The sequence below is a fragment of the Pogona vitticeps genome, chromosome 3 (assembly GCF_051106095.1).
Source record: "Pogona vitticeps strain Pit_001003342236 chromosome 3, PviZW2.1, whole genome shotgun sequence".
Classification (NCBI taxonomy): Eukaryota; Metazoa; Chordata; class Lepidosauria; order Squamata; family Agamidae; genus Pogona; species Pogona vitticeps.
Window position 1 is genome coordinate 32,002,131 of NC_135785.1, and position 19,354 is coordinate 32,021,484.

At 38.2% G+C, this 19,354-nt stretch overlaps 1 protein-coding gene and 1 pseudogene across 2 annotated transcripts in view; both read left to right on the top strand.

Moving 5' to 3' along the window:
• SLC9A9 (solute carrier family 9 member A9) overlaps positions 1 to 19,354 on the top strand; it is a 383,628-nt gene that overhangs the window by 85,112 nt on the left and 279,162 nt on the right. The window contains exon 8 of the mRNA XM_078389136.1: positions 12,175 to 12,290. Within this exon, the coding sequence (XP_078245262.1) occupies positions 12,175 to 12,290 (116 nt within the window). The remainder of the gene's footprint in view (positions 1 to 12,174; positions 12,291 to 19,354) is intronic.
• On the top strand, positions 792 to 11,424 carry LOC144587809 (density-regulated protein pseudogene; annotated as a pseudogene). Its single transcript, XR_013542969.1, has one exon. The product of XR_013542969.1 is annotated as a density-regulated protein pseudogene (transcript).

Below are 19,354 nucleotides of genomic sequence, written 5' to 3' on the forward strand. Positions count from 1 at the left end.
GCAAATAAAACAAATTTCACAATTTCCCTTAATTTAATGCTGTTTTACAATAGCCATTATTGTGTGTGTGTTAATTAGATTAAAATAGTAAATATTGAAAGTGACCAACTGGAACCTAGATACATTGAAAACACATATCAAGATGTTAGGAAATGATGTTTTTGTCCTTAAAAGCCCTAAAGAACCTAAGCCATGACATTGTACATTTCTGTAAATTAGGAACTTTCTTCTGACAGTGGGTGCAGAAGGAGAAATCATTCATCATTCATTATTCAGCAGAGACTAAATATAACTTGTGGAAATGCCAGGTAAATAAGAACACATAGAAGTACTAAATCATCTCACTTTTAATAAGCATTTAATTTGTATGTGATGCTTTCCTATTACCGTCAAAGAAGACTTCTACTAAAGTTTTCTCTTCTCTCTTTTGGGACATAAGATACATCAACACCTTCCCTTACTCTGACTCACCTCTGGCAGAGTGTGTCATGATCCATCTTCTGCTTTTTGCAGATGACATAGTGATTGTACATTAGGAAATGTTTCAGAATGAAGGGTTCTGCTTAGAAGTAGGAAAGGATCTAATTCAATGGTAAAACACATAGTTTCAAGGCAGCATGTCCCCCAAGCACTTACAAATTAAAAGAAGAATAGGAAGCGTTGTGACAGAACTCTACCTGAAACTTTGTTGAGCAAGGATGGGGAACAAATAGACTTCTAGATCCTGGTGGTTCTGCTGGTCTGCTCATCTCTCATTATTGACTATGATGGCTAAGGGTGATGAATATTGTAATGCAACAATGCTTTTGACACAGTCCCTCATAATATTCTTGTAGCCAAGCTGGTAAAATGTAGGCTAGATTATGTGATAGGTAGGTGGATTTGTAGCTGGTTGACAAGTTAAGCACAGAAGAGTACTTACCAATGACTCATCATCATCCTAAGGTGTCTCAAGAGATGTGTAGTATTCTGTTCAAGAGAAGTAATGGGACTACTCTATTGTGCCTTGGTCATACATCACCTAAAGTACTACATATGTCCAATTCTGGGCACCACAATTTAAGAAAAATAAAGGAGCTGGAATGTGTCCAAAGGTGGAAAATCAGAGTGGAAAGAGCCCAGTGTAGAAAGATTGAGAGAACTTGGCATGTTTAGGCTGAAGAAGAGAAGGCTGAGATGAGACACAATAAACATCTTCAACGTCTATTAAGTGGAAGATGGAGCAAGCTTGTTTCTTCTTGGTCTAGAGCAGTGGTTCTCAAACGTGAGTCACCAGATGTTCTTGGACTACAACTCCCAGAAATCCTGGGGTGAAGGCTTATGGGAATTGCAGTCCAAGAATATCTGGGGACTCCAGTTTGAGCACCACTGCTCTAGAAGATAGGGTCAGAACTAATGGATTCCAGTTACAAGAAAGGTGATTTCAACTAAACATTAGAAAGAACTTCCTAACAGTGAGAGCCATTCAATGGTACAATTGACTGCCTTGGGGGCCAATGAATTCTTTCCTTCAGTGGAGATTTTTAAGAGAGGTTGGATGACCATCTCTCAGGCATGAAAGGAGAATGAAAGGAGATGATATTGACCTGCAGACTATATTCACTGACTTGCTTACAAAGGGTTTGTGGCTGGTTCATATGGCAGCCTAAAGCATACATAGATCCTACATATCACAAGATGGTGCAACAATGTTCAATCCCATGATCAAGCATCTGTAGACACATGTATGAAGATGAGTAAGAAATTTCCACATCTATCTTTTTGTTTTGCTTTGTTTTAATAAAAGAGTTATGCAGTCTGCACAATGTACACAAAATACGGAGTTTTCTGTGCAAGATGTAAGGGTTTTGTAAAACAGAAGCTGCCCTCTGCCCCCCCCACCGCACAAAAAATGACTAATTTTCCCCAAAAGAGTATTTAAAAAAATAAAAAACGCAAAAGTTTCATAATATTTTTCAGCAAGAAGAAAAACTTTTCAGGGGTTTGTTCCTGTCTTTGAGAATGGAATGAAGGAAAATGTATACCTTTAGTCCCAAATGTAAAAATAACAACATAAATATTTCCTCTCCTATTAAGTATTAATTAAGTTCTGTGAGGGATGGAAATAACTTTAAAATAGAGTTAGTTATTCATAAAAAGAAGAGGAGCAGGTCCTTAACTATAGATCAGCACTATGTATCATATTCTTTTCTCACCAACAGCAGGTCAATTAAAGATGTCAATGGAAGCACAAGATAATCTATTCATCACAGGGTAAATAACTGACCAGATAGGCGGGATATAAATAGAATAAATAAATAAAAATAAATAAATAAACTGCATCCTTAATACTTGTTGAGTCATTCTTAATTAAAGCTCACCATCCCCTACATGGCTTACTGACAGTTTACTCTGAAATATTTCATTCCATCCCGGAGTCTCCTCACTCCACCTTGACTACTTATCCTTTGCCTTCTTAGCATTAAGTCCTGGCTGTCTTTCAGCATACTTAAGAGAAGGAGCTAAAAATGGACAGTTTAAATCTTTTGCTTTCATGGGACAAGAGCAATCTAAGCAGATGAGGTGAGCTGGGACTTCCATATTGTGTTGCTCTCGGTAAGAAAAGCAGAACTTGGAAATGTTACTTTTTTTGACTACACTTCCTGGAATCCTTCAGCAACTTTTTTTTCCCTTCTAGACCAGTTGGAAAAATGTGATGTCTTTAATCCAACTGATAGAAAGAGAAATTACTTCCTCATATGGTTTTCCCGCTCCAGCCTGCTTGCAGCTGGGCAGCCGCTCCACTGCTGGGCTTGCATGTGCCACCAAAAAAGAAGAAGAGGAGGAGGAGGAGGAGGTGGACCCAGACCCACCGCCGCCGCTCCCTCCCACCAGCACCGTGGGCTTGTGAGATGGCAATGGATGCAACTGAGTCCACGGTCCTAGATTGTAGAGAAGATCAAAGGTGGAATGTGAGGCTGGATGTGGACTATTCCCTCCGAGTTCTGTACTGTGGAGTCTGCTCATTGCCAACTGAGTACTGCGAATATATCCCCAATGTGGCACAATGCAGACAATGGCTAGAGAAGAATTTTCCAAACGAGTTTGCAAAACTTACTGTAGAAAATTCTCCTTAACAAGAATCCAGCATTGGAGAAGGTCAAGGAATGACGGGTGAAGAAGAAGAGAAGAAAAATCAAAAGAGAGGTGGAAGAGGTCAGATAAAACAGAAGAAGAAGACGGTCCCTCAGAAAGTTACAATAGCAAAAAGAGAGCAAAGAAAAAATATGTCACAAGAATGTGCAGGCTCGCAATTTTTGAAATAGATCTTAAGGAAGAAGAAAGATTCTTTGCTTAGAAGTTCACCTGTGGTACCTCGGTAACAGGAGAGGATGAAACAATCATTCAGGGTGACTTCACAGACGACATTATCGACGTAATTCAGGAAAAATGGCCGTAGGTGGATTATGACAGCATTGAAGATCTAGGAGAAGTCAAAAAGTGAAGCTGTGTTGTAAAAACAGAAATGAAACCCTGCCTTTTAACCAACAAACAGGTTCTAGTTGTTGTAGCCAAACTAAAACTTTCATGGTGTGCGTTTGCCTGCCAGCAGAACTGTTAAAGGACACCCTTACTGTTGGCATTTTCACTGTTCTGTATTGGCTGCTTATTTTCTGTTTGTGATTTTTGCCAAAGTTAAAACTTGAGGGGAAGTGCGACGATCATGCTTTTGCATGAAGTAGAGATTTAATTAAATAAATACGTTGCTTCCTCATATGGAGTCTCAGTATGGGCTCCAATATCATTTTTAACCAGAGTACTAGGGGTTCCAAGATCTATCTCATGGCTATAGTCTGTTCTGAGCCATCGTGCTGCTCAGTAGGTACTCCTGCTAAGAAAGCAGCTTTGCTGTTCTGACTCAAGATACTTGACAATATGGCCTCACCACTGGATTCATTAGCCTATGAAGAAATGGGAAGGAACTCTTGGGCAGCTAATATATCCACAATTACATCTAAGTTAGTTTTTCCCCCAGCCTACCTCCACAGGTCCAAAAATATTATTAAAAGATTATACGATATCGAGACGACCATGGCATCTGGGTTTAGGTGCCACTCCAATAGGGTATACAAAGTCTTTTCCTTGCCTCCATATTTGTTCCTTGTTAACTCATACAATCTGAGACAACTGCTCACTAAATGCAGATTGAACTCATTACAGTTGAAAAAGATTCAGGGACATTATATGGACGAAGATGATACAAGCAGGTGTTGCTCAGCAAGAGGCTCAGAGATTAAGGGCAGGGTGCATTTTCTAACAAAATGGCCCTGGTATGCAGATTTGAGGGATCAATATCTTAAACCCTTAACAGCTAGAATCAAGAACAACTCCCCTTTATGTACAGTTTTATTTCTGTTAGTGGGCACAGACTTCTATATATTCTATAGGGCCACTAAATTCATTAAATGAGCCATTTTGTTGTTTGTTGTTTAGTCATTAAGTCATGTCCAACTCTTCACGCCAGGCCCTCCTGTCTTCCACTGCCTCCCAGAGGCAGTGGAAAGCCATGGAAAGATGGAATTCATTGCCCACTTCACAATCTTTACAAGTTAATCTTACAATTTGATACTTGTTTGAGAATACTTAATCTATTATTTTTTGAATTCTGATTGTTTATATGTACAGTCGTGCCTCACTTTATGATTGCCCCGCATTACGATGAAACTGCATTATGACGATCTTTTTGCGATCGCAATTGCGATTGCAAAATGATGGTCTAAATGGTTTTTTTTTTCACTTTGCGATGATCAGTACCCTGCTTCGGGAACTGATTCTTCACAAAACAGCTGATCGGCGGTTTCAAAATGGCCACCGGGTAAACAAAATGGCTCCCCGCTGTTTTCTGGGACGGATTCCTCACAAGACAGGCAGCTAAAACGGCTGCCGTATGGAGGATCTTCGCTGGACGGTGAGATTTAACCCCATTGGAATGCATTGAAGGGGTTTCAATGCGTTTCAATGGGTTTTTTCCCGCTTTATGATGTTTTCGCTTAACGGCGATTTTCCTGGAACGGATTATCGCCGTTAAGCGGGACACCACTGTATTGATGCTGGATGCTAAATACAAACTTTTAAGAGTGATTTCATTTCTTTTTATGTATATGGCCTGTTTGGCTACTAAGCTATAAAATATTTGTATGCTAAGTGACAGGATTGTGGCCAATGTGTCTGAATTTGCACAATGATATTTTCTCACTCTCACTCTGTAGCTAGTCGTCCACCCACTGACCCATTTACTTTAATACTCTTTTCCCCCATCTTCTTCAGCAAATTTTGCAAATGTGTGTAAGCTGTGCAAGGCAGATGAATTGCCCCTTCCATGTTCTGTTATCAGAGTATTTTCCATCGGCTGTTAATAGGATACAACCTTATTGTCTTATAGTTGATAACTCAAATACTATTATTTGTTTTTTTCTAAGTACACTGAAAAGCTTGGAGCCAACTGGTATTACCGTGTGGATAAAATTCATTCAGTCATTAGGCTTAGGTTCATGTTGGCAAAGAAGAGAACATACATTGTATGTTTCTGTTAATAATTATAATATCATTTTTTCCTGTTGGCATTAGTTTAGTTTCATATCTTTTGCTTTTAAAACCCATGATAATTATTATCATAAATTATATAACCACGACCTCGTAAGGTCAGCTTAAATCATCCTCTTCAAGTTTTTTTTTTCAGCTGTAGGCTTTTTTCTCCTTCATTTTGTTCTAACACTGGTGTCACTGAGTAGTTCAGTTAATCCAATAAAAATGTTAAAGCAGTGTCAAACATGCTTTTTTATGGTTAAATTCATCCCAGATTTTACAGTGGGTTATTCCCTGATCTCACTTCCATTACTCTGAAAGTCATAAACTGATCTTAATTATCTCTTGATGGTAATATAATCTCATTTTAGAGAGAATGTGAGCAGTGGAGGCCGCAAAACAGCAAAGAGCATCATTACGGGTGAATATGAACTGAACATAATTTATGGCCAAATTCTCAGGTTTGAGGGATAGTATAGTTAGGATATTAGAGCAGTACGACCGTGAAACCAGTTACCTTGGGAGTTGGTGAGTGCTCCAACACTGGAGGCATTCAAGAAAAAAAATTAGATAATCACCTGTAAGATATGCTTTGATTGTATTCCTGCACTGAGCAGGGGGTTGGACTTGATGGCCTTGTAGGCCTCTTCCAACTTCACTTTTCTGTGATTCTATGATTAAATATTTAAAGATGCAAAAATGTGAAAGTCAGCTGCATAGCAGGTAATTCAACTAATTTCTCAGAAATTATCTTAAAATTGCACTGTCAGTTCCCTGAAATGTAAATGGGAAGATATGACTGACATAAACATAATTCGTCCTAAGTCTTCAAGCACTTGTCCATTTCAGGATCAAGTTTCTGGGCAGTACAGAAGGCTGCTGGAAAGAACACAGGAAGCTGCTTTATACCGAATTAGTCAATTGTTCCAGCCAACCCAGTACTGTGACTCTAAGTCAGGGGTGTCCAAACTATGGCCTGCGGACCACATCCGGCCCGCCTTGCAATTTTTTCTGGCCTGTTCCCTTCAGCCCGTGTGTGCGTGAGGGGGCTGGGCATGCTGGCAGGTAGGCATCTGTATGTGTGTGCAGGGTGGGGGCGGGGTGCATGCATGTGGTGATGTGCAGGGGGTGCATGCATACATGTGTGTGTGGCTGTGCCTGTGCACACGCACATTCCTGTTCCTTCGGTCCTAAAAATATGGAAATATTTGTAGCTCTCCAAGTTTGTGGGCAGGTTTTTTTTTTGTCGCCAGCTTTGTTATTCTTTGGCTCTATTGTTACGCACTGTCAAGTCACTTCTGATGTATGATGACCTTAGTGGGTTTTCAAAGTATTTCAGATGCTCAGAGTTTGTTTGTTTTACTATTACTACTCCAGTTAGTTTCCATGGCAGAGTATGGATTTGAACCCAGATCTCCTGATTCCTGGTCCAACACTCTTTAAGACCAACATTTTTATGGTTTTGAATCACTTTTTAAAACCTCTTATTATTTGTTCTTTCACTGTATGAGCCTTTGCAAATGGATTATTAATCACTCAGGTCACAGTCCAAACTTTGATCACAGGCTCTGATTAATTTCATTAGGTTGTTCACTGGTCTGTATGATATTTATTTATCTATTCACGTTGATTCAGCCCATCTATATATGCCATTGGTTGTTTTTTCCCCAAAACTCTTATCTGTAACTAAGGTAGGCTTTGATTTAACATTTAAATGGCTTGCAGCAAGATGAAATATTTAGTGACACTATATTTTAAACTGTCTGCATTTGATAGTGTTTCATGCCTCATTTGTCTTAGTAATTATTAGATTTGAGTCATTATTCAAAGATCAAGTGCATATTCTTCACAGTGGATATTCAGGTTCTATGTATATGCTGTAATTATAATTATAAATGACAATCTGAACTCTGGAACACCATGTTCTTCAGTGTGTTTTGTTTATTAGGGGCATACAGCATTACACATTTCTAAAGTGATGGTCAGGGTCTAGTATAAATTAGCTTTCACATATTTAACCCAAAATGTTTCCAAATGTATGTAATGAGTGTTGCACGGAGGAAGGCAGAAACATGTAATAAAGTTGGTGTGACGGCCTCCTCTCACGTCACAAAGGAGGTGTCACGTCACTCTTACATACACGCACTTTGTTTACGCTGCCACCAACCATTCCTTCATAAGAGACTCTTCAGGCAAATAAATGGCTTTTAAAATAAAAACTTGTATTTTATTGATAACAACAGAAGGAATGGTAAATCACTTTATCAACTAAAATAAAAAGGCAATCAGTAATAATAAATTATCCCCTCATACACACACTCTCTCAGACCTTCACTAACACAGTACTTTATAACATATACAAGCCCTAACTCCCTAAGTCCCTACCAGACCCTATCCAAGCCCTATCTGACTCACACCTCATTCACTCCCCCCTTAAATACCATGGCTCCACCCTCTGAAGTCCCACCTCCCGTCATGCTATAGGCAGATAAACTCCAGCCACAGCAATGACAGGCAGATGACATCATCGCTACCGTCACAGTTGGCATCTTAGATGCAAAATGTGGTTCTTTCACAAAAGGACAAGGCTGTTTTGTTTTCTGTGAAATTCTGTGGAGGGTTTCCAGGGGTACTGAAACCAGCATTGGTCTGACAGGAAGACCTGTAAAGAAAAAATGCTCGTGGATAGTAAAGATTCATGAGGAGCTTGCCCCAACAGGAATACTGTATAGAAAGGTGCCTGATGCCGAGTCAGTAGTTGATACACAAGAAGAGATGGGGCTATGAACACATTAACATTAACACATCATTTTCAGAAGGTGACTTTAGTATTTGCTTCCCAACTTCAGTGGGTATGAGGTGGGTACTCACTGTGGGAGATAACTGACCTGCTCTAAGGCTAGAGACAGGCAATAAATGTACTTTCCAACCCTTCTTTAATGCACAATGAATTACTGAACAAGAAGATAATGGGATATGCTTTAGAAATGGCCTGCCTGAATACAACAATTTTTATTATGGTTGAATTCAGGTTCTTTTGACAGAATGTTTTGTGGCTCTTGAGATACCAAATGTTGAGAACTTCTTGTTTCTAATGCTCTAGACTGCAGTTGCATTGCTGGCTTGGGTGCTGTCAGCTTAAGATGATGATGATGATCAGGTGACCTTGTAGTCCCATGGAGGAACATGAGGTGTTATAAAACCTTAGGCTGGTTTGACAGCTGGAGCAACTGAGCAAATTGTGGCACGTTCCAAGAGATAACAACACACTCAGATGCCCAGTTTCATTTTATTTCTCCAGCTGAGTAGCTGACTTCTACCCTGTTTGTGATTACCTCTCCTGCTTTTGCTTTTCTATTCCTCTTTGTGGGATCTTGTATATGACTTGCAGTATACCACAAAATCTCCTCCCTCTGCTCCTCAGTTCCTACCTCTCTGATCTACGACCTGACCTCCAGACTACTCATGATAAGAACACATCCTTCCCTTAGCCCTTATGCCCATCACATTACGTTATATTCAGACTCTGTAGCAGCTAGACAAATATTCCAAGCTCTATTATGTATGATTTGCATCATTTTTAGCAGCACATCTTACATGCACTCTTTAGATTCTCAAGGGCACTTCCCCCAAATTATTACTGTACTTCAGACTTTCCAAGAGTAAGTGAAGAAAGCAAGGTTGAATTCTAATTAGACCAAGGATGGACCATGATTTTGATATTATAAACTTGCTGTGATTTAATCCACAGCACAGGAGGAGTTACTCTTCCTATATTTCTCCATTGTTACTGTAATCCATTTGCTCTGTCCTGAGATAACAAACAAACAGAACTAAGAACGTTTCATTATATTTGATTGCATGTTTTCACCCAGTAGCAACCATCAACCCGCCTTTGGCGACAATATAATCATGGCTAGGCAAAATGGATCCCTGAGGGCATATTAGGAGGTGAGAATCCAAAAATGGATTAGAAAATAGATGGGGTGAATAAGATTTGCCTTCCAGTTTCAGACATTACTATAGCATTTTTGTGACACAGAAGTGTGTGTTTAAAACTTAATTCAATACAATCTGCATTCATTATTGTATTCAGGAACATTACAATAAGAAGACACTATTTAACAATGGAAAATACCTCTCCTTGACATACAAATCGATAAATAGATTTAGGTGAGGAACATGGAACATAGTTTGTTGTACACGGAACAGATCTTTATTTAGACCAAGATTTCTATTCAGTTTTATTTTATGGCTTTCCTTTGCGGCTTTAAAAAGAGCAGCTTGCTTTAAGTGCAATGATTGTCTTCAGCTGCAAAAATTCAGCTCCCAGTTTTAGTTTGTATTGCAGTCCCATGTGCACACAAACGTGTGCGTGCACACATGCACACACACTCTCACACAAACATTTTTGATATACAGAGGCAAGTATATAGACTTCTAAGTTGTTTTCATCTTATATTCCCATTCCCATTGCTATCACTGAGATTTTACAGAACTGTATTTTGATTCTGCTTTGTTGCTGCTTGCTAGTGATGGTTGTGTCTCCTCAAGGCTGACAAGGGCTCTTTTGGAATTCAGTGACAATGAACACATCCATGGAGGAAAAGACACAACACTTTATTAAGGAGACAAAATACAATAAAGCAAAAAAAACCACGAATAGTAAAATAATGAAGTAGAGAGATTCCTTACACTCCTTATACACTCTGGGAAACCCTGAGGAACGCTGGTGGATGACTCTCCTGGATGACAGTTGTTGTTCAGCATTTCTAAGGAGTCTGCTCTATACCAAGCCTTAGCAATGGTCAATATTCTAGCTCTTATATACCTTTTCAGATATTACACTTGTTTATTAAGCACATTTCTGTATGGCCAACTTCTTTCATATTTATAGTTCACTTATTGGCAAATTGATAGCTAAGCATCTCACAGATGATCAAGCAGATGACAAAGCCAGACATCAAAGGATGTCAGAGTGGGACATCCAAGCATAACTCCTGCTGGAATTACCCCACCTGGGTGTGCTTATCACTTTTCAAACTCCTCACCCAAAATATGTGGAATAAAGAATTTGGTACTTGGCTTAGATAAGACTGGCTTCTGTTAGTACTTGAAGTCTTCCCCAAGCAACCTCTCGTAATCTCCAATATCTTATCAGTATTTGGCAGTTACTTGGGCATTTTACAAGCATTGGGCACAGAGATGAATATTGGTGCCTGCTACACTAGGCCTCCTTACCATTCTTCTGCATTGGCACTACAAACTGGTAGCAGACTTCACAAAATAACTAGTAATTATTAATAATAATATGTTGGGAGGGGAGGAGGAAGTGGCCATTTGCATGCCACCAAAAAAGAAGAAAATGAAAGACAAGCATCATTAAAAAAAAGAAAGTATCAATTTGCACAAAACATGCATAGACTAATTTGTATGTATAGATGATGTTTTAAGATAATTACTGTAATTTGAATTGGAACACAATACATCTCGTTGCAGTGGAGAAGACTGTACCTGTGTCCTTGCAGACCCTGCTGTCCATCCAGGTGCTAATTTACCTGTTGATGGCATCTTCAGGACCCTCACAATCCTCTTTTTTGGTTCTTAATTTTTGAAACCGGATTTAAGACTAGATGGTTCTTCAAGAGACTGTCTTTGAAACAGAACTCTTCAGATAAAAGAAACATGATCACTCTAAGGAGAAGATTTTAGTGTTGTGAGGACTTGCAATGCTTTGCAAGGAAAGAATTAGGTGAGGTATTGTTAGGGTTATTTATTTATTTAACTTATATACCACCCACACTACCCAAAGGTCTCTGGGTGGTTATTTATCCATTTGACTTAAATCTGAAATCCAACAATTTTTTTGGGCTTTGCTGAGATGAATGAGCTCACCAACCCACCAAAAATGCCTGTATAATTAAAAATTGTAAACTGCCCGGAGAGTGCTTGTAGCGCTATGGGGCGGTATATAAGTCCAATAAATAAATAAATAAATAAATAAATAAATAAATAAATAAATAAATAAATAAATAAATAAATAAATAAATAAATAAATAAATAAATAAAAAAGCAAAAGGAAGTGAATCTGTATCCAGCCAGGTTTATGTGTGTCAAATTTAACACAAATAAACAAATAAACCCAGCAAACTATGACCATTGTGAAAGCAATCCTTTTACTGGTGTCAGACAGAACTAGTCAACAGTACATCTCATTTAACTCCAGTTACATAAAGGCTGTATATTATTTGACAAACTATGGTAATCTCTTCTTTAACTCACTTTGTATTATTGCTGTAGACTAAATGTCTGAATATATTGTCATCTGCCACCAAATGAATAAATAATAATGTTCATTTGAAAAGGTCAGCTTCGTTTTGTTTTCCTCCTTCCATGTCTACAAACTTTTGATACAGCATTTCAAGGCTAAAACAGAACTAGATTTGCATGACAGCAGCCATTTATGCTCTATACTGCTATAACATGAGCTACAAAAAAATTGAAGGCTAAATTCTCACAGTTTAAACAGAAAAACAAATGTTGTAGAAAGAAGAAACAGAAATTTTTATAAAGGTTTTCAATAGTTTTTTCCCCTTCCCAATCCTGCAGGGTGATTATGTATGGCTTTGTAAAGGCGATGGTCCATGTTAATCAGCTGAAGAACGGCGACTTCCATTTCACCGACTGTTTGTTATTTGGTTCTCTGATGTCCGCTACAGATCCAGGTAATTGTACAAAATGGTTTATGATTTAGTTTTGCCTGCTTCATTGCATAATCTCCTAAACTCATAAAGTCCAGAGAAGCAAATGCAGCAGAAGTTGTATTGGTTTACCTCATTTTCTGTTCTGGTTGAAGCTTTCAACCTGATCAGGCAATGGACAGAGTTCACACACCCCATTTTTCTGATCAGGGATTTGAGCTAGAAATGTGAACATACTGCTGAATTCCTCATTCTACTTGATTCATGCCATTTTGACATGATGAGATAGCTTGATAAGAAATTGCCAAGTCCTGCAAGATTTCTTGCCTCCAATGCAAGGTGCACTTCCCTGCTATCAAGTTTTCTTTTCCTTTAAAAAGCAAACATGAAGAGAGGGGGACTGAGAAGGAACAAGAACAAGCCAGAAAGACTGCTCTGCTGTTAAAAAGAAGCAGACAATACATTTAGATGCTTTTTAAAAATTTTAATCATGTGTGCAACAAGGAAGATATTGCAATTTGCACAAGTTGTGTAATAACCTGCATGCACTGGAAAGGTTCACTTTAATGAGAGTGATCTCCTTTAAATCAACTCTTCTGTCCCCCAAAGAATCATTCCAACTCAGCTACCAAAATGTAGAAGCTCTACAGTTGGACCAAAGAAATCCCACTTGGGTACGAATCAGTGTTGGGCTGGAGCATATTTCTCCATATGTCATGTGATTTTGGGGATATAGATCACACTAGACCATTCCACAATTGGTCCAAATTGTGATCTATTTCCCCATGAGATCATACCCCTTGTAACGTACATCCATTACACAATGTACTCAGTCAGCAACACATCATTCTCTTTTGTAAAGCAATTAAAAACATTGCAATTCTTCAACTCTGAAAAAGAGGCAAGCAAGGATTTACAGCTCTAATTTGAGCTGAGCTTTCCATGTTGCTAAGCAGGCCCTACTGCCATGCATGCATGCTGATGTGTTTGTTTCTCAAAGTATACAGAATATCATATGTGTGCTGAGAAATAATCCTGTTTTTTAAAATCTTCCCTAAACACCTGCCAATGTTCCATGAGAGCAGAATCTTCCTAATTCATTTCAAATTTTGCTCCAGTAAAAGGTGGTGGCAATTCTACTTAGGATTGATCCTGCTTGGATCTGAGTGAGTTAGCACAGGTGTTTGTGCAGGATTACTGGACCACTGCATGCTCTTTTTGATCTCAACATTGCCATGCAGCCTCCTCAAGTCATAACTGATGCTGGATCAGGAAGGAAATGCCATAGAGATCACAGCTATGTCCCCATGAAATCATAGCATTTTTGTCATTCCTTTTCAAGATGTGGGAGCCACTGTAGCTGCAGAAGTAGAAATATGTCCTCTTCTGTCCATGCCACTTGTTACCCATTGTTGTGTTGCTTTGTTAATCCGTAAATTAGAAATATGCCTCAATACGTGCATTTAGACATATATTGGAGATCCAGATCAGGTCATTTCACACAGGAATTTGTGAAGGTCATATCAATAGCCCTACCTGCAGCAGGAATCTGTACCACTAGCTAATGTGAGAAGCCTAAGATGGTACAGGGAGATTCCATGCCAAGCTACTTCTCCATACCAGCATTGTTCCCATGTTAGTCTATGGACTAGCACCAAAATGCACAAAAAGCCTTGTGAATTCCCAATTTGTATACATGTCTATATCTTTGTTTCTTAATTAGATGTACCTTCCAGCTTTCTTCCCATGAACTCAAGGCCATTTCACTTTGTCCTCACAGCAACTCTAAGAGACTGTGACTGGTCCAAAGTCATCTAGTCTAGTGAGTTTCATGCCTGCCTGGTCACTATATCCACCAATTGTCCATAATTTGTTTGCTTGTTTGTTCATTCTATTTATATCCTACCCATCTGGCCTACAGCCACTCTGAACAGTTTACAACACAAAAGAGCAACAAACAGATATTACAAAGTGCAACTAAACAGCAAATTTAAAAAACTTAAAATAACAATAATCACAATAACAATAACCACAAATATTCCACACTGAAGACACACAGGAAGACAACAAACTACAGCCTACGTTACTAAACAAAATATTGGTAGAAGTTGGAACATTATTTTTTAAAAAGAACACATTGTGTTGCTCATTCATGAAAGCAGCTCATTGCATTGTGTATTATCACTTCAATGCATCGAGCTTATCAGTGATCAGACAAGTACAGAGAAATACCATCTGGTTTCCTTTAGTGGCCAATTCTCATTGTGCACCTGGAAAAGACTTTTTTTATTACGTGACATTAAGTTGCTTTCCACTTGTGGTGACCATAATAGAGGTTTTGTGGTACATAAGATATTCGAGGAGGAGTTTACAATTGCCCCTCCCCCCAACAAAAATCTAACAAAAATACAAAACAAATCAATACTTCCCTTGATACTTACAAATGATCAAACTTGAACATTTCTTCTCACAATGCATCCACAAAATACTTAGTGTGACCTTTAAAAATGAGTTTGAATGAAACAAAAAACAATGCTCATTACATTAAAAAGTAACTTTGTAAATGCTCATTATGCTACTTTTGAAATGCAACTTAGCTACATCCTCATTACAGTGACTAGTCAAAGGTAACTATGTTACCTCAAACTGTTTAGTTCCAACTCTGGCTAATAGACAACATTCACAGTGCAGATGAAGCTAGAAAGCAGGCCATCTCTCACAGTTTAATTTAGATTGTAATGTACCTAAATCAGCTATGTCTTTATTGGCAAGTGTTTTCATAGTATACTATATGTATTAACATGCCAATTGGTACTTCATATTATCTTGGTTATTATGATGAAAATGAATAGTAAATTTCACAGTGTTGCCCACACCGTTGTAACCAACTACTGCAACTCTCAAGAGTTGTATGATTAAACAGTCAAAACTCTTTGAAGAACTGGCCTCAGGACATCCTGCAAAATCAGTTACATCATCGCTTTGCTGTACGTCACGTCAGCCTACATTTGGCACTGTAAAATATTAAATTAATGACATGCCATCAGCTTTCTGGACTGATCTTATATAAGTCTGGTTTGATTGACATTTGGCTGATTGCTGTGGAGCCTATTCCTCAGCTAAGATATTTAGGATTGCAGCCTCAATGACACATTTGAAATATTATCCTCACCTGTTATTCTACTATGATTTACTATATAATTAATTTATTGTTACCCATTATACCTCTCATTCTTGCTTGAATTCTATTATAAGGAATCAGAAAGTTATATACATGCTCTGGGGTGCCAGTCAATTACCACATTTATTTAAAGTGAAACAAATCAAGTTGGAAGTTTAATCTCTTCTTGGTTAGTACTGTGAAACATAATCATCTGAAAAGTCTTGAATGCAGCTAGACAATTAGTGTTAGTACAGGTGTAATTTTAAATGCCTCCATTTTATTAGGGAATTTCAATTGTTGTTTTTAGTTAGCAGAGTATGAGGTAGAAAAAGAACAACAGCAGAGAATTGTGGAGAGATCAGCTCAGTCCCATCAACACACAAACACAAATGGTTTTCTTTTGCACCCAGACTAGTGCTTTGTATGATAAAATCACTTTGGAAACATTTAAGGTAGATATCTTTACTTGCAGTTACCATCTGTAGTAACAGTCAGGAAAAAAGGGAGGAAATGGAATTTCCATCCATGGAGAACCCTACATGCTTGTTCCTTTGAGAAAGAGCAGAGAGAATAAGCTATCAACAGCAAAACCATGGAAGCAAGCAAACAAATGGGGGGGGGGGCTTGTTTCAAATGCCAGAACTGGGAAAAGAAATTTACTAGTCAAGTTAAAGTAGTTACAAGGGCAATCACATTAGGCTGTAAAGCCCCTTTCACTGATGCCCAGTGTTAGTACATGCAAGATTGATATTATCCTAACTGTTTTATGACTACCATAATAAAAGAATTGTAATTTAGTAATGTGCAGTTTTAAAACATTTTAATCCAGTTTCCTTTCCAAACCAAATCTTTAATTTGTAATACTATCTTTACATATTTTTGAGTCTCCTTTATCTCATCTCATATGCTATGAACTACTTTTAATTACCTATATGGAAAATGGAACATTTATGTCTTTTTAGAAATATTTCCCAACATGAAAGAGCTTGGTTTTTTAACTATGCATAGTAACAAGTTTTGCAGGAAATGTTATCATGCTAGTTCAACAGCTCCCATTGTATATACCTAAATAGGAAACCTTGACCTATATTAGTAGCTGAGGCACATATGCTGATGCCACTTTCTGTGAGAGGTGTTTCTACCCTATATCCCCCTGCCCCCCCCAATAAAAATGCTAAGTGTAGTGAGATAGTAAATTTTAAAAAATACAGTATATACAACATTTTATTGTTGGCATGAATGTAAAAATATCCAGAGCTGGCTGTGTAGGTGCCTTGGATCCTCTGGAACTGCTACATTGCTGCCAGATGCTAGAATGGGACTTCTTCTCCAGAATTTATGAAAGTTGCCTTTTGGACTACAACTGCCAGAATCCCCCAGCCAGCAAGATCACTGCTTCTGCCCTGTGGCCATAAAGCTTCCTGTAGGCAGAGAAATGCTGACAGCACTGTTCCTGCTGATAGTTGTGCCCACAGAACGCCGTTCCTGCTGATAGTGGGCCATGTTGTGTCCACAGAATCCTAAGCACTCCCATTCCTCTATGTTCATAAACAGTGCTGGGAAACTAAGCCAGTTTGATATCAATAGGAGAATAAAGCCATGGCAACACCTACTTCTGTGGCTACGGATACTGAGGCCATCCCCATTTTCTGCTGTAATCATGGTAAACCATCTAGGTTTAGGAAGCAATGGTTCCTCTTCTACAGGATCTTCCCACCAAAGAGTTGTTCTGCTGACCAGACTGAAACAATGTTAGACAAACAGGCCATGATTCAATGGTATACTTCTGTATCCAGCACCAGTAGCATTGGGATTTCCTTTCCTTTCTCCTCATGCTGCAGACCTCTATAGTGTCAAAAAACTGTTCCCATCTCCAGGAGATAGGACTGATTGCCAGTTCTGTCAGAAGCAGTGGGTTCCAAAGGAGGTAGACTACAGGATCATGGCTATTAACACTTCACCAGAAATGGTCAAATGTTCTGTTAATCATTAGTAAACTAAAATAAAATATCCCTTTTAAAATTTCATTTATGCTGAAAGGAGCATATTTTTAACACCTGTTTTAATTTCAAGTACGCATGTTAGTTTATATTATGTTACTACACTCAAAGCCTCACCTAGATAAAGGTGAAAAATTGATCCATAACTTTGTTCCTCCCCTACCCCAGTTTTGGCCTTTGGAAAGAAGAAAATATCAAGAAAAGTTTACAAAAACTCTATTATGCACTCATCCAACTTAAATGCCCTTCCGTGACTTTCCATCTCTCTGTCCCTTCCCTCTTCTTCCTCTTCCAGTTTCTTTAGTTTATTTTAATGTTCATCATCAGGTTGCACAATACAGATTCTGCCAGTCACTGAAAAGGTTATGGAAAATCTCTGTTGTTTTTCTCCCCTCTGATGGCTGGAAATGGAAGCACACAGAAACATGACAATTCCTATGTCCCAAAAGCTGGAGATTAAACATATACAATATTTGTACAATGCTGTAGCCTCAAAGACTAGCCAGGATGATTTTTAGAATTTTCTATCCTTCACCCTGAAGCGCTACAATGCTGAGCTGCATTCCTGCTTGCATTTTTTTTAAAAAAAGTTGGTGTTTTAACTGCATTTTGACATTCCAGCTTCTTTCAGATAGGAAACAACATAAACTCTTTATTAGCTCTCCAATAAAAGTATTATCCAGCACTGTTTTTGTATGTTTGTTTTGTTTTCTTGGCCCAAACAGATGTATTTCTTTTTTGATTTTATATGAGGAAGGTCAGGCTGAGAGACCTACATCATTCAGTGAGTTTCATACGTACTGTAGCTCTGTATGGACTTGAAAGAGCCAGTGGACAGAATGATGGACTAAGAATTAGGAGAACTGGATTCAAATCTCTGCTTAGCCATGGCAACTTATAGGTGGGTGGAAATGGTAAAACCCACCTTAAATATCAGACGTGCTGTGGAAACCCTACTAGAGTCTCCACAAGTCAGAATCAACTTGGCTGCACTAAACATAATTTGGATAGATTGATCTACATTATTTATTGCTATTACAGTACTATTATTATTTAACTTTCTAGCCATCTTCTCCAACACAAAGTCAGTGTGCCTGTCTGCCTTCCTCCGTAATGTTTATTCACAACAACTCTGTAAAGCTGAGAGAAAGGGACTCATCCAAGGTCACTCTATGATGTTCATGGCTCTGTTGAACCTTAAATTAGATCTCTGATCGGCTAAAGCCCAGCCTATCGCTCCAACTAAATGTTATTTTCCTTAAATAAATAAATAAATTTCAGAATTAGATCTGTAACACATTTCAGTTTCTCAGTTCATAATTGTCCATCTCAGGGTTTAAATGCATCCGATTTATGGCAATTTCGCCTTGTTCATCATAAATTGAACAGACCTTAGTATATGTTTACAAAACACACGTCAGTAAATTTTTAGTTCAACGTTACGAAATAAAAAAGAAAAAACCATTCTTGCATTTCTAAAATTGATTTTTTTTTGTGACTTAGGATGTTTGGATGAGTGTACATTTGCAGCAGAAATGGGAACAAAGTAGCATGCTTTTTTGGTCCCTTGGATTCTCTTGTACACTTTTCAAACTGAATGCTGTGTTCTCAAAGATCTCATGGCATCTTGCTGAACTGTTATCAAAATTCGAATGGTAGAGTGCATTAGAGAATATTCAAAGATGTCAAATGCTAGTTCTGGCCTAGACTTCTCACTCACATGCCAATTTTGTAATGTGAAAAATAAGGAGACACATTCAAACTCAATTCTCCTACCTTCATTCTAATACAATCCTGGAAAGGTTGCACCAGTTCAGCAATTATTATCATTTTTGAGGTACTACTATGGTATTCCAATCTGAAGACTCTTTGCATACTAGTATATTTTCCCCCACTGTGACATTTAAAGCAAAGGGAAACATTTG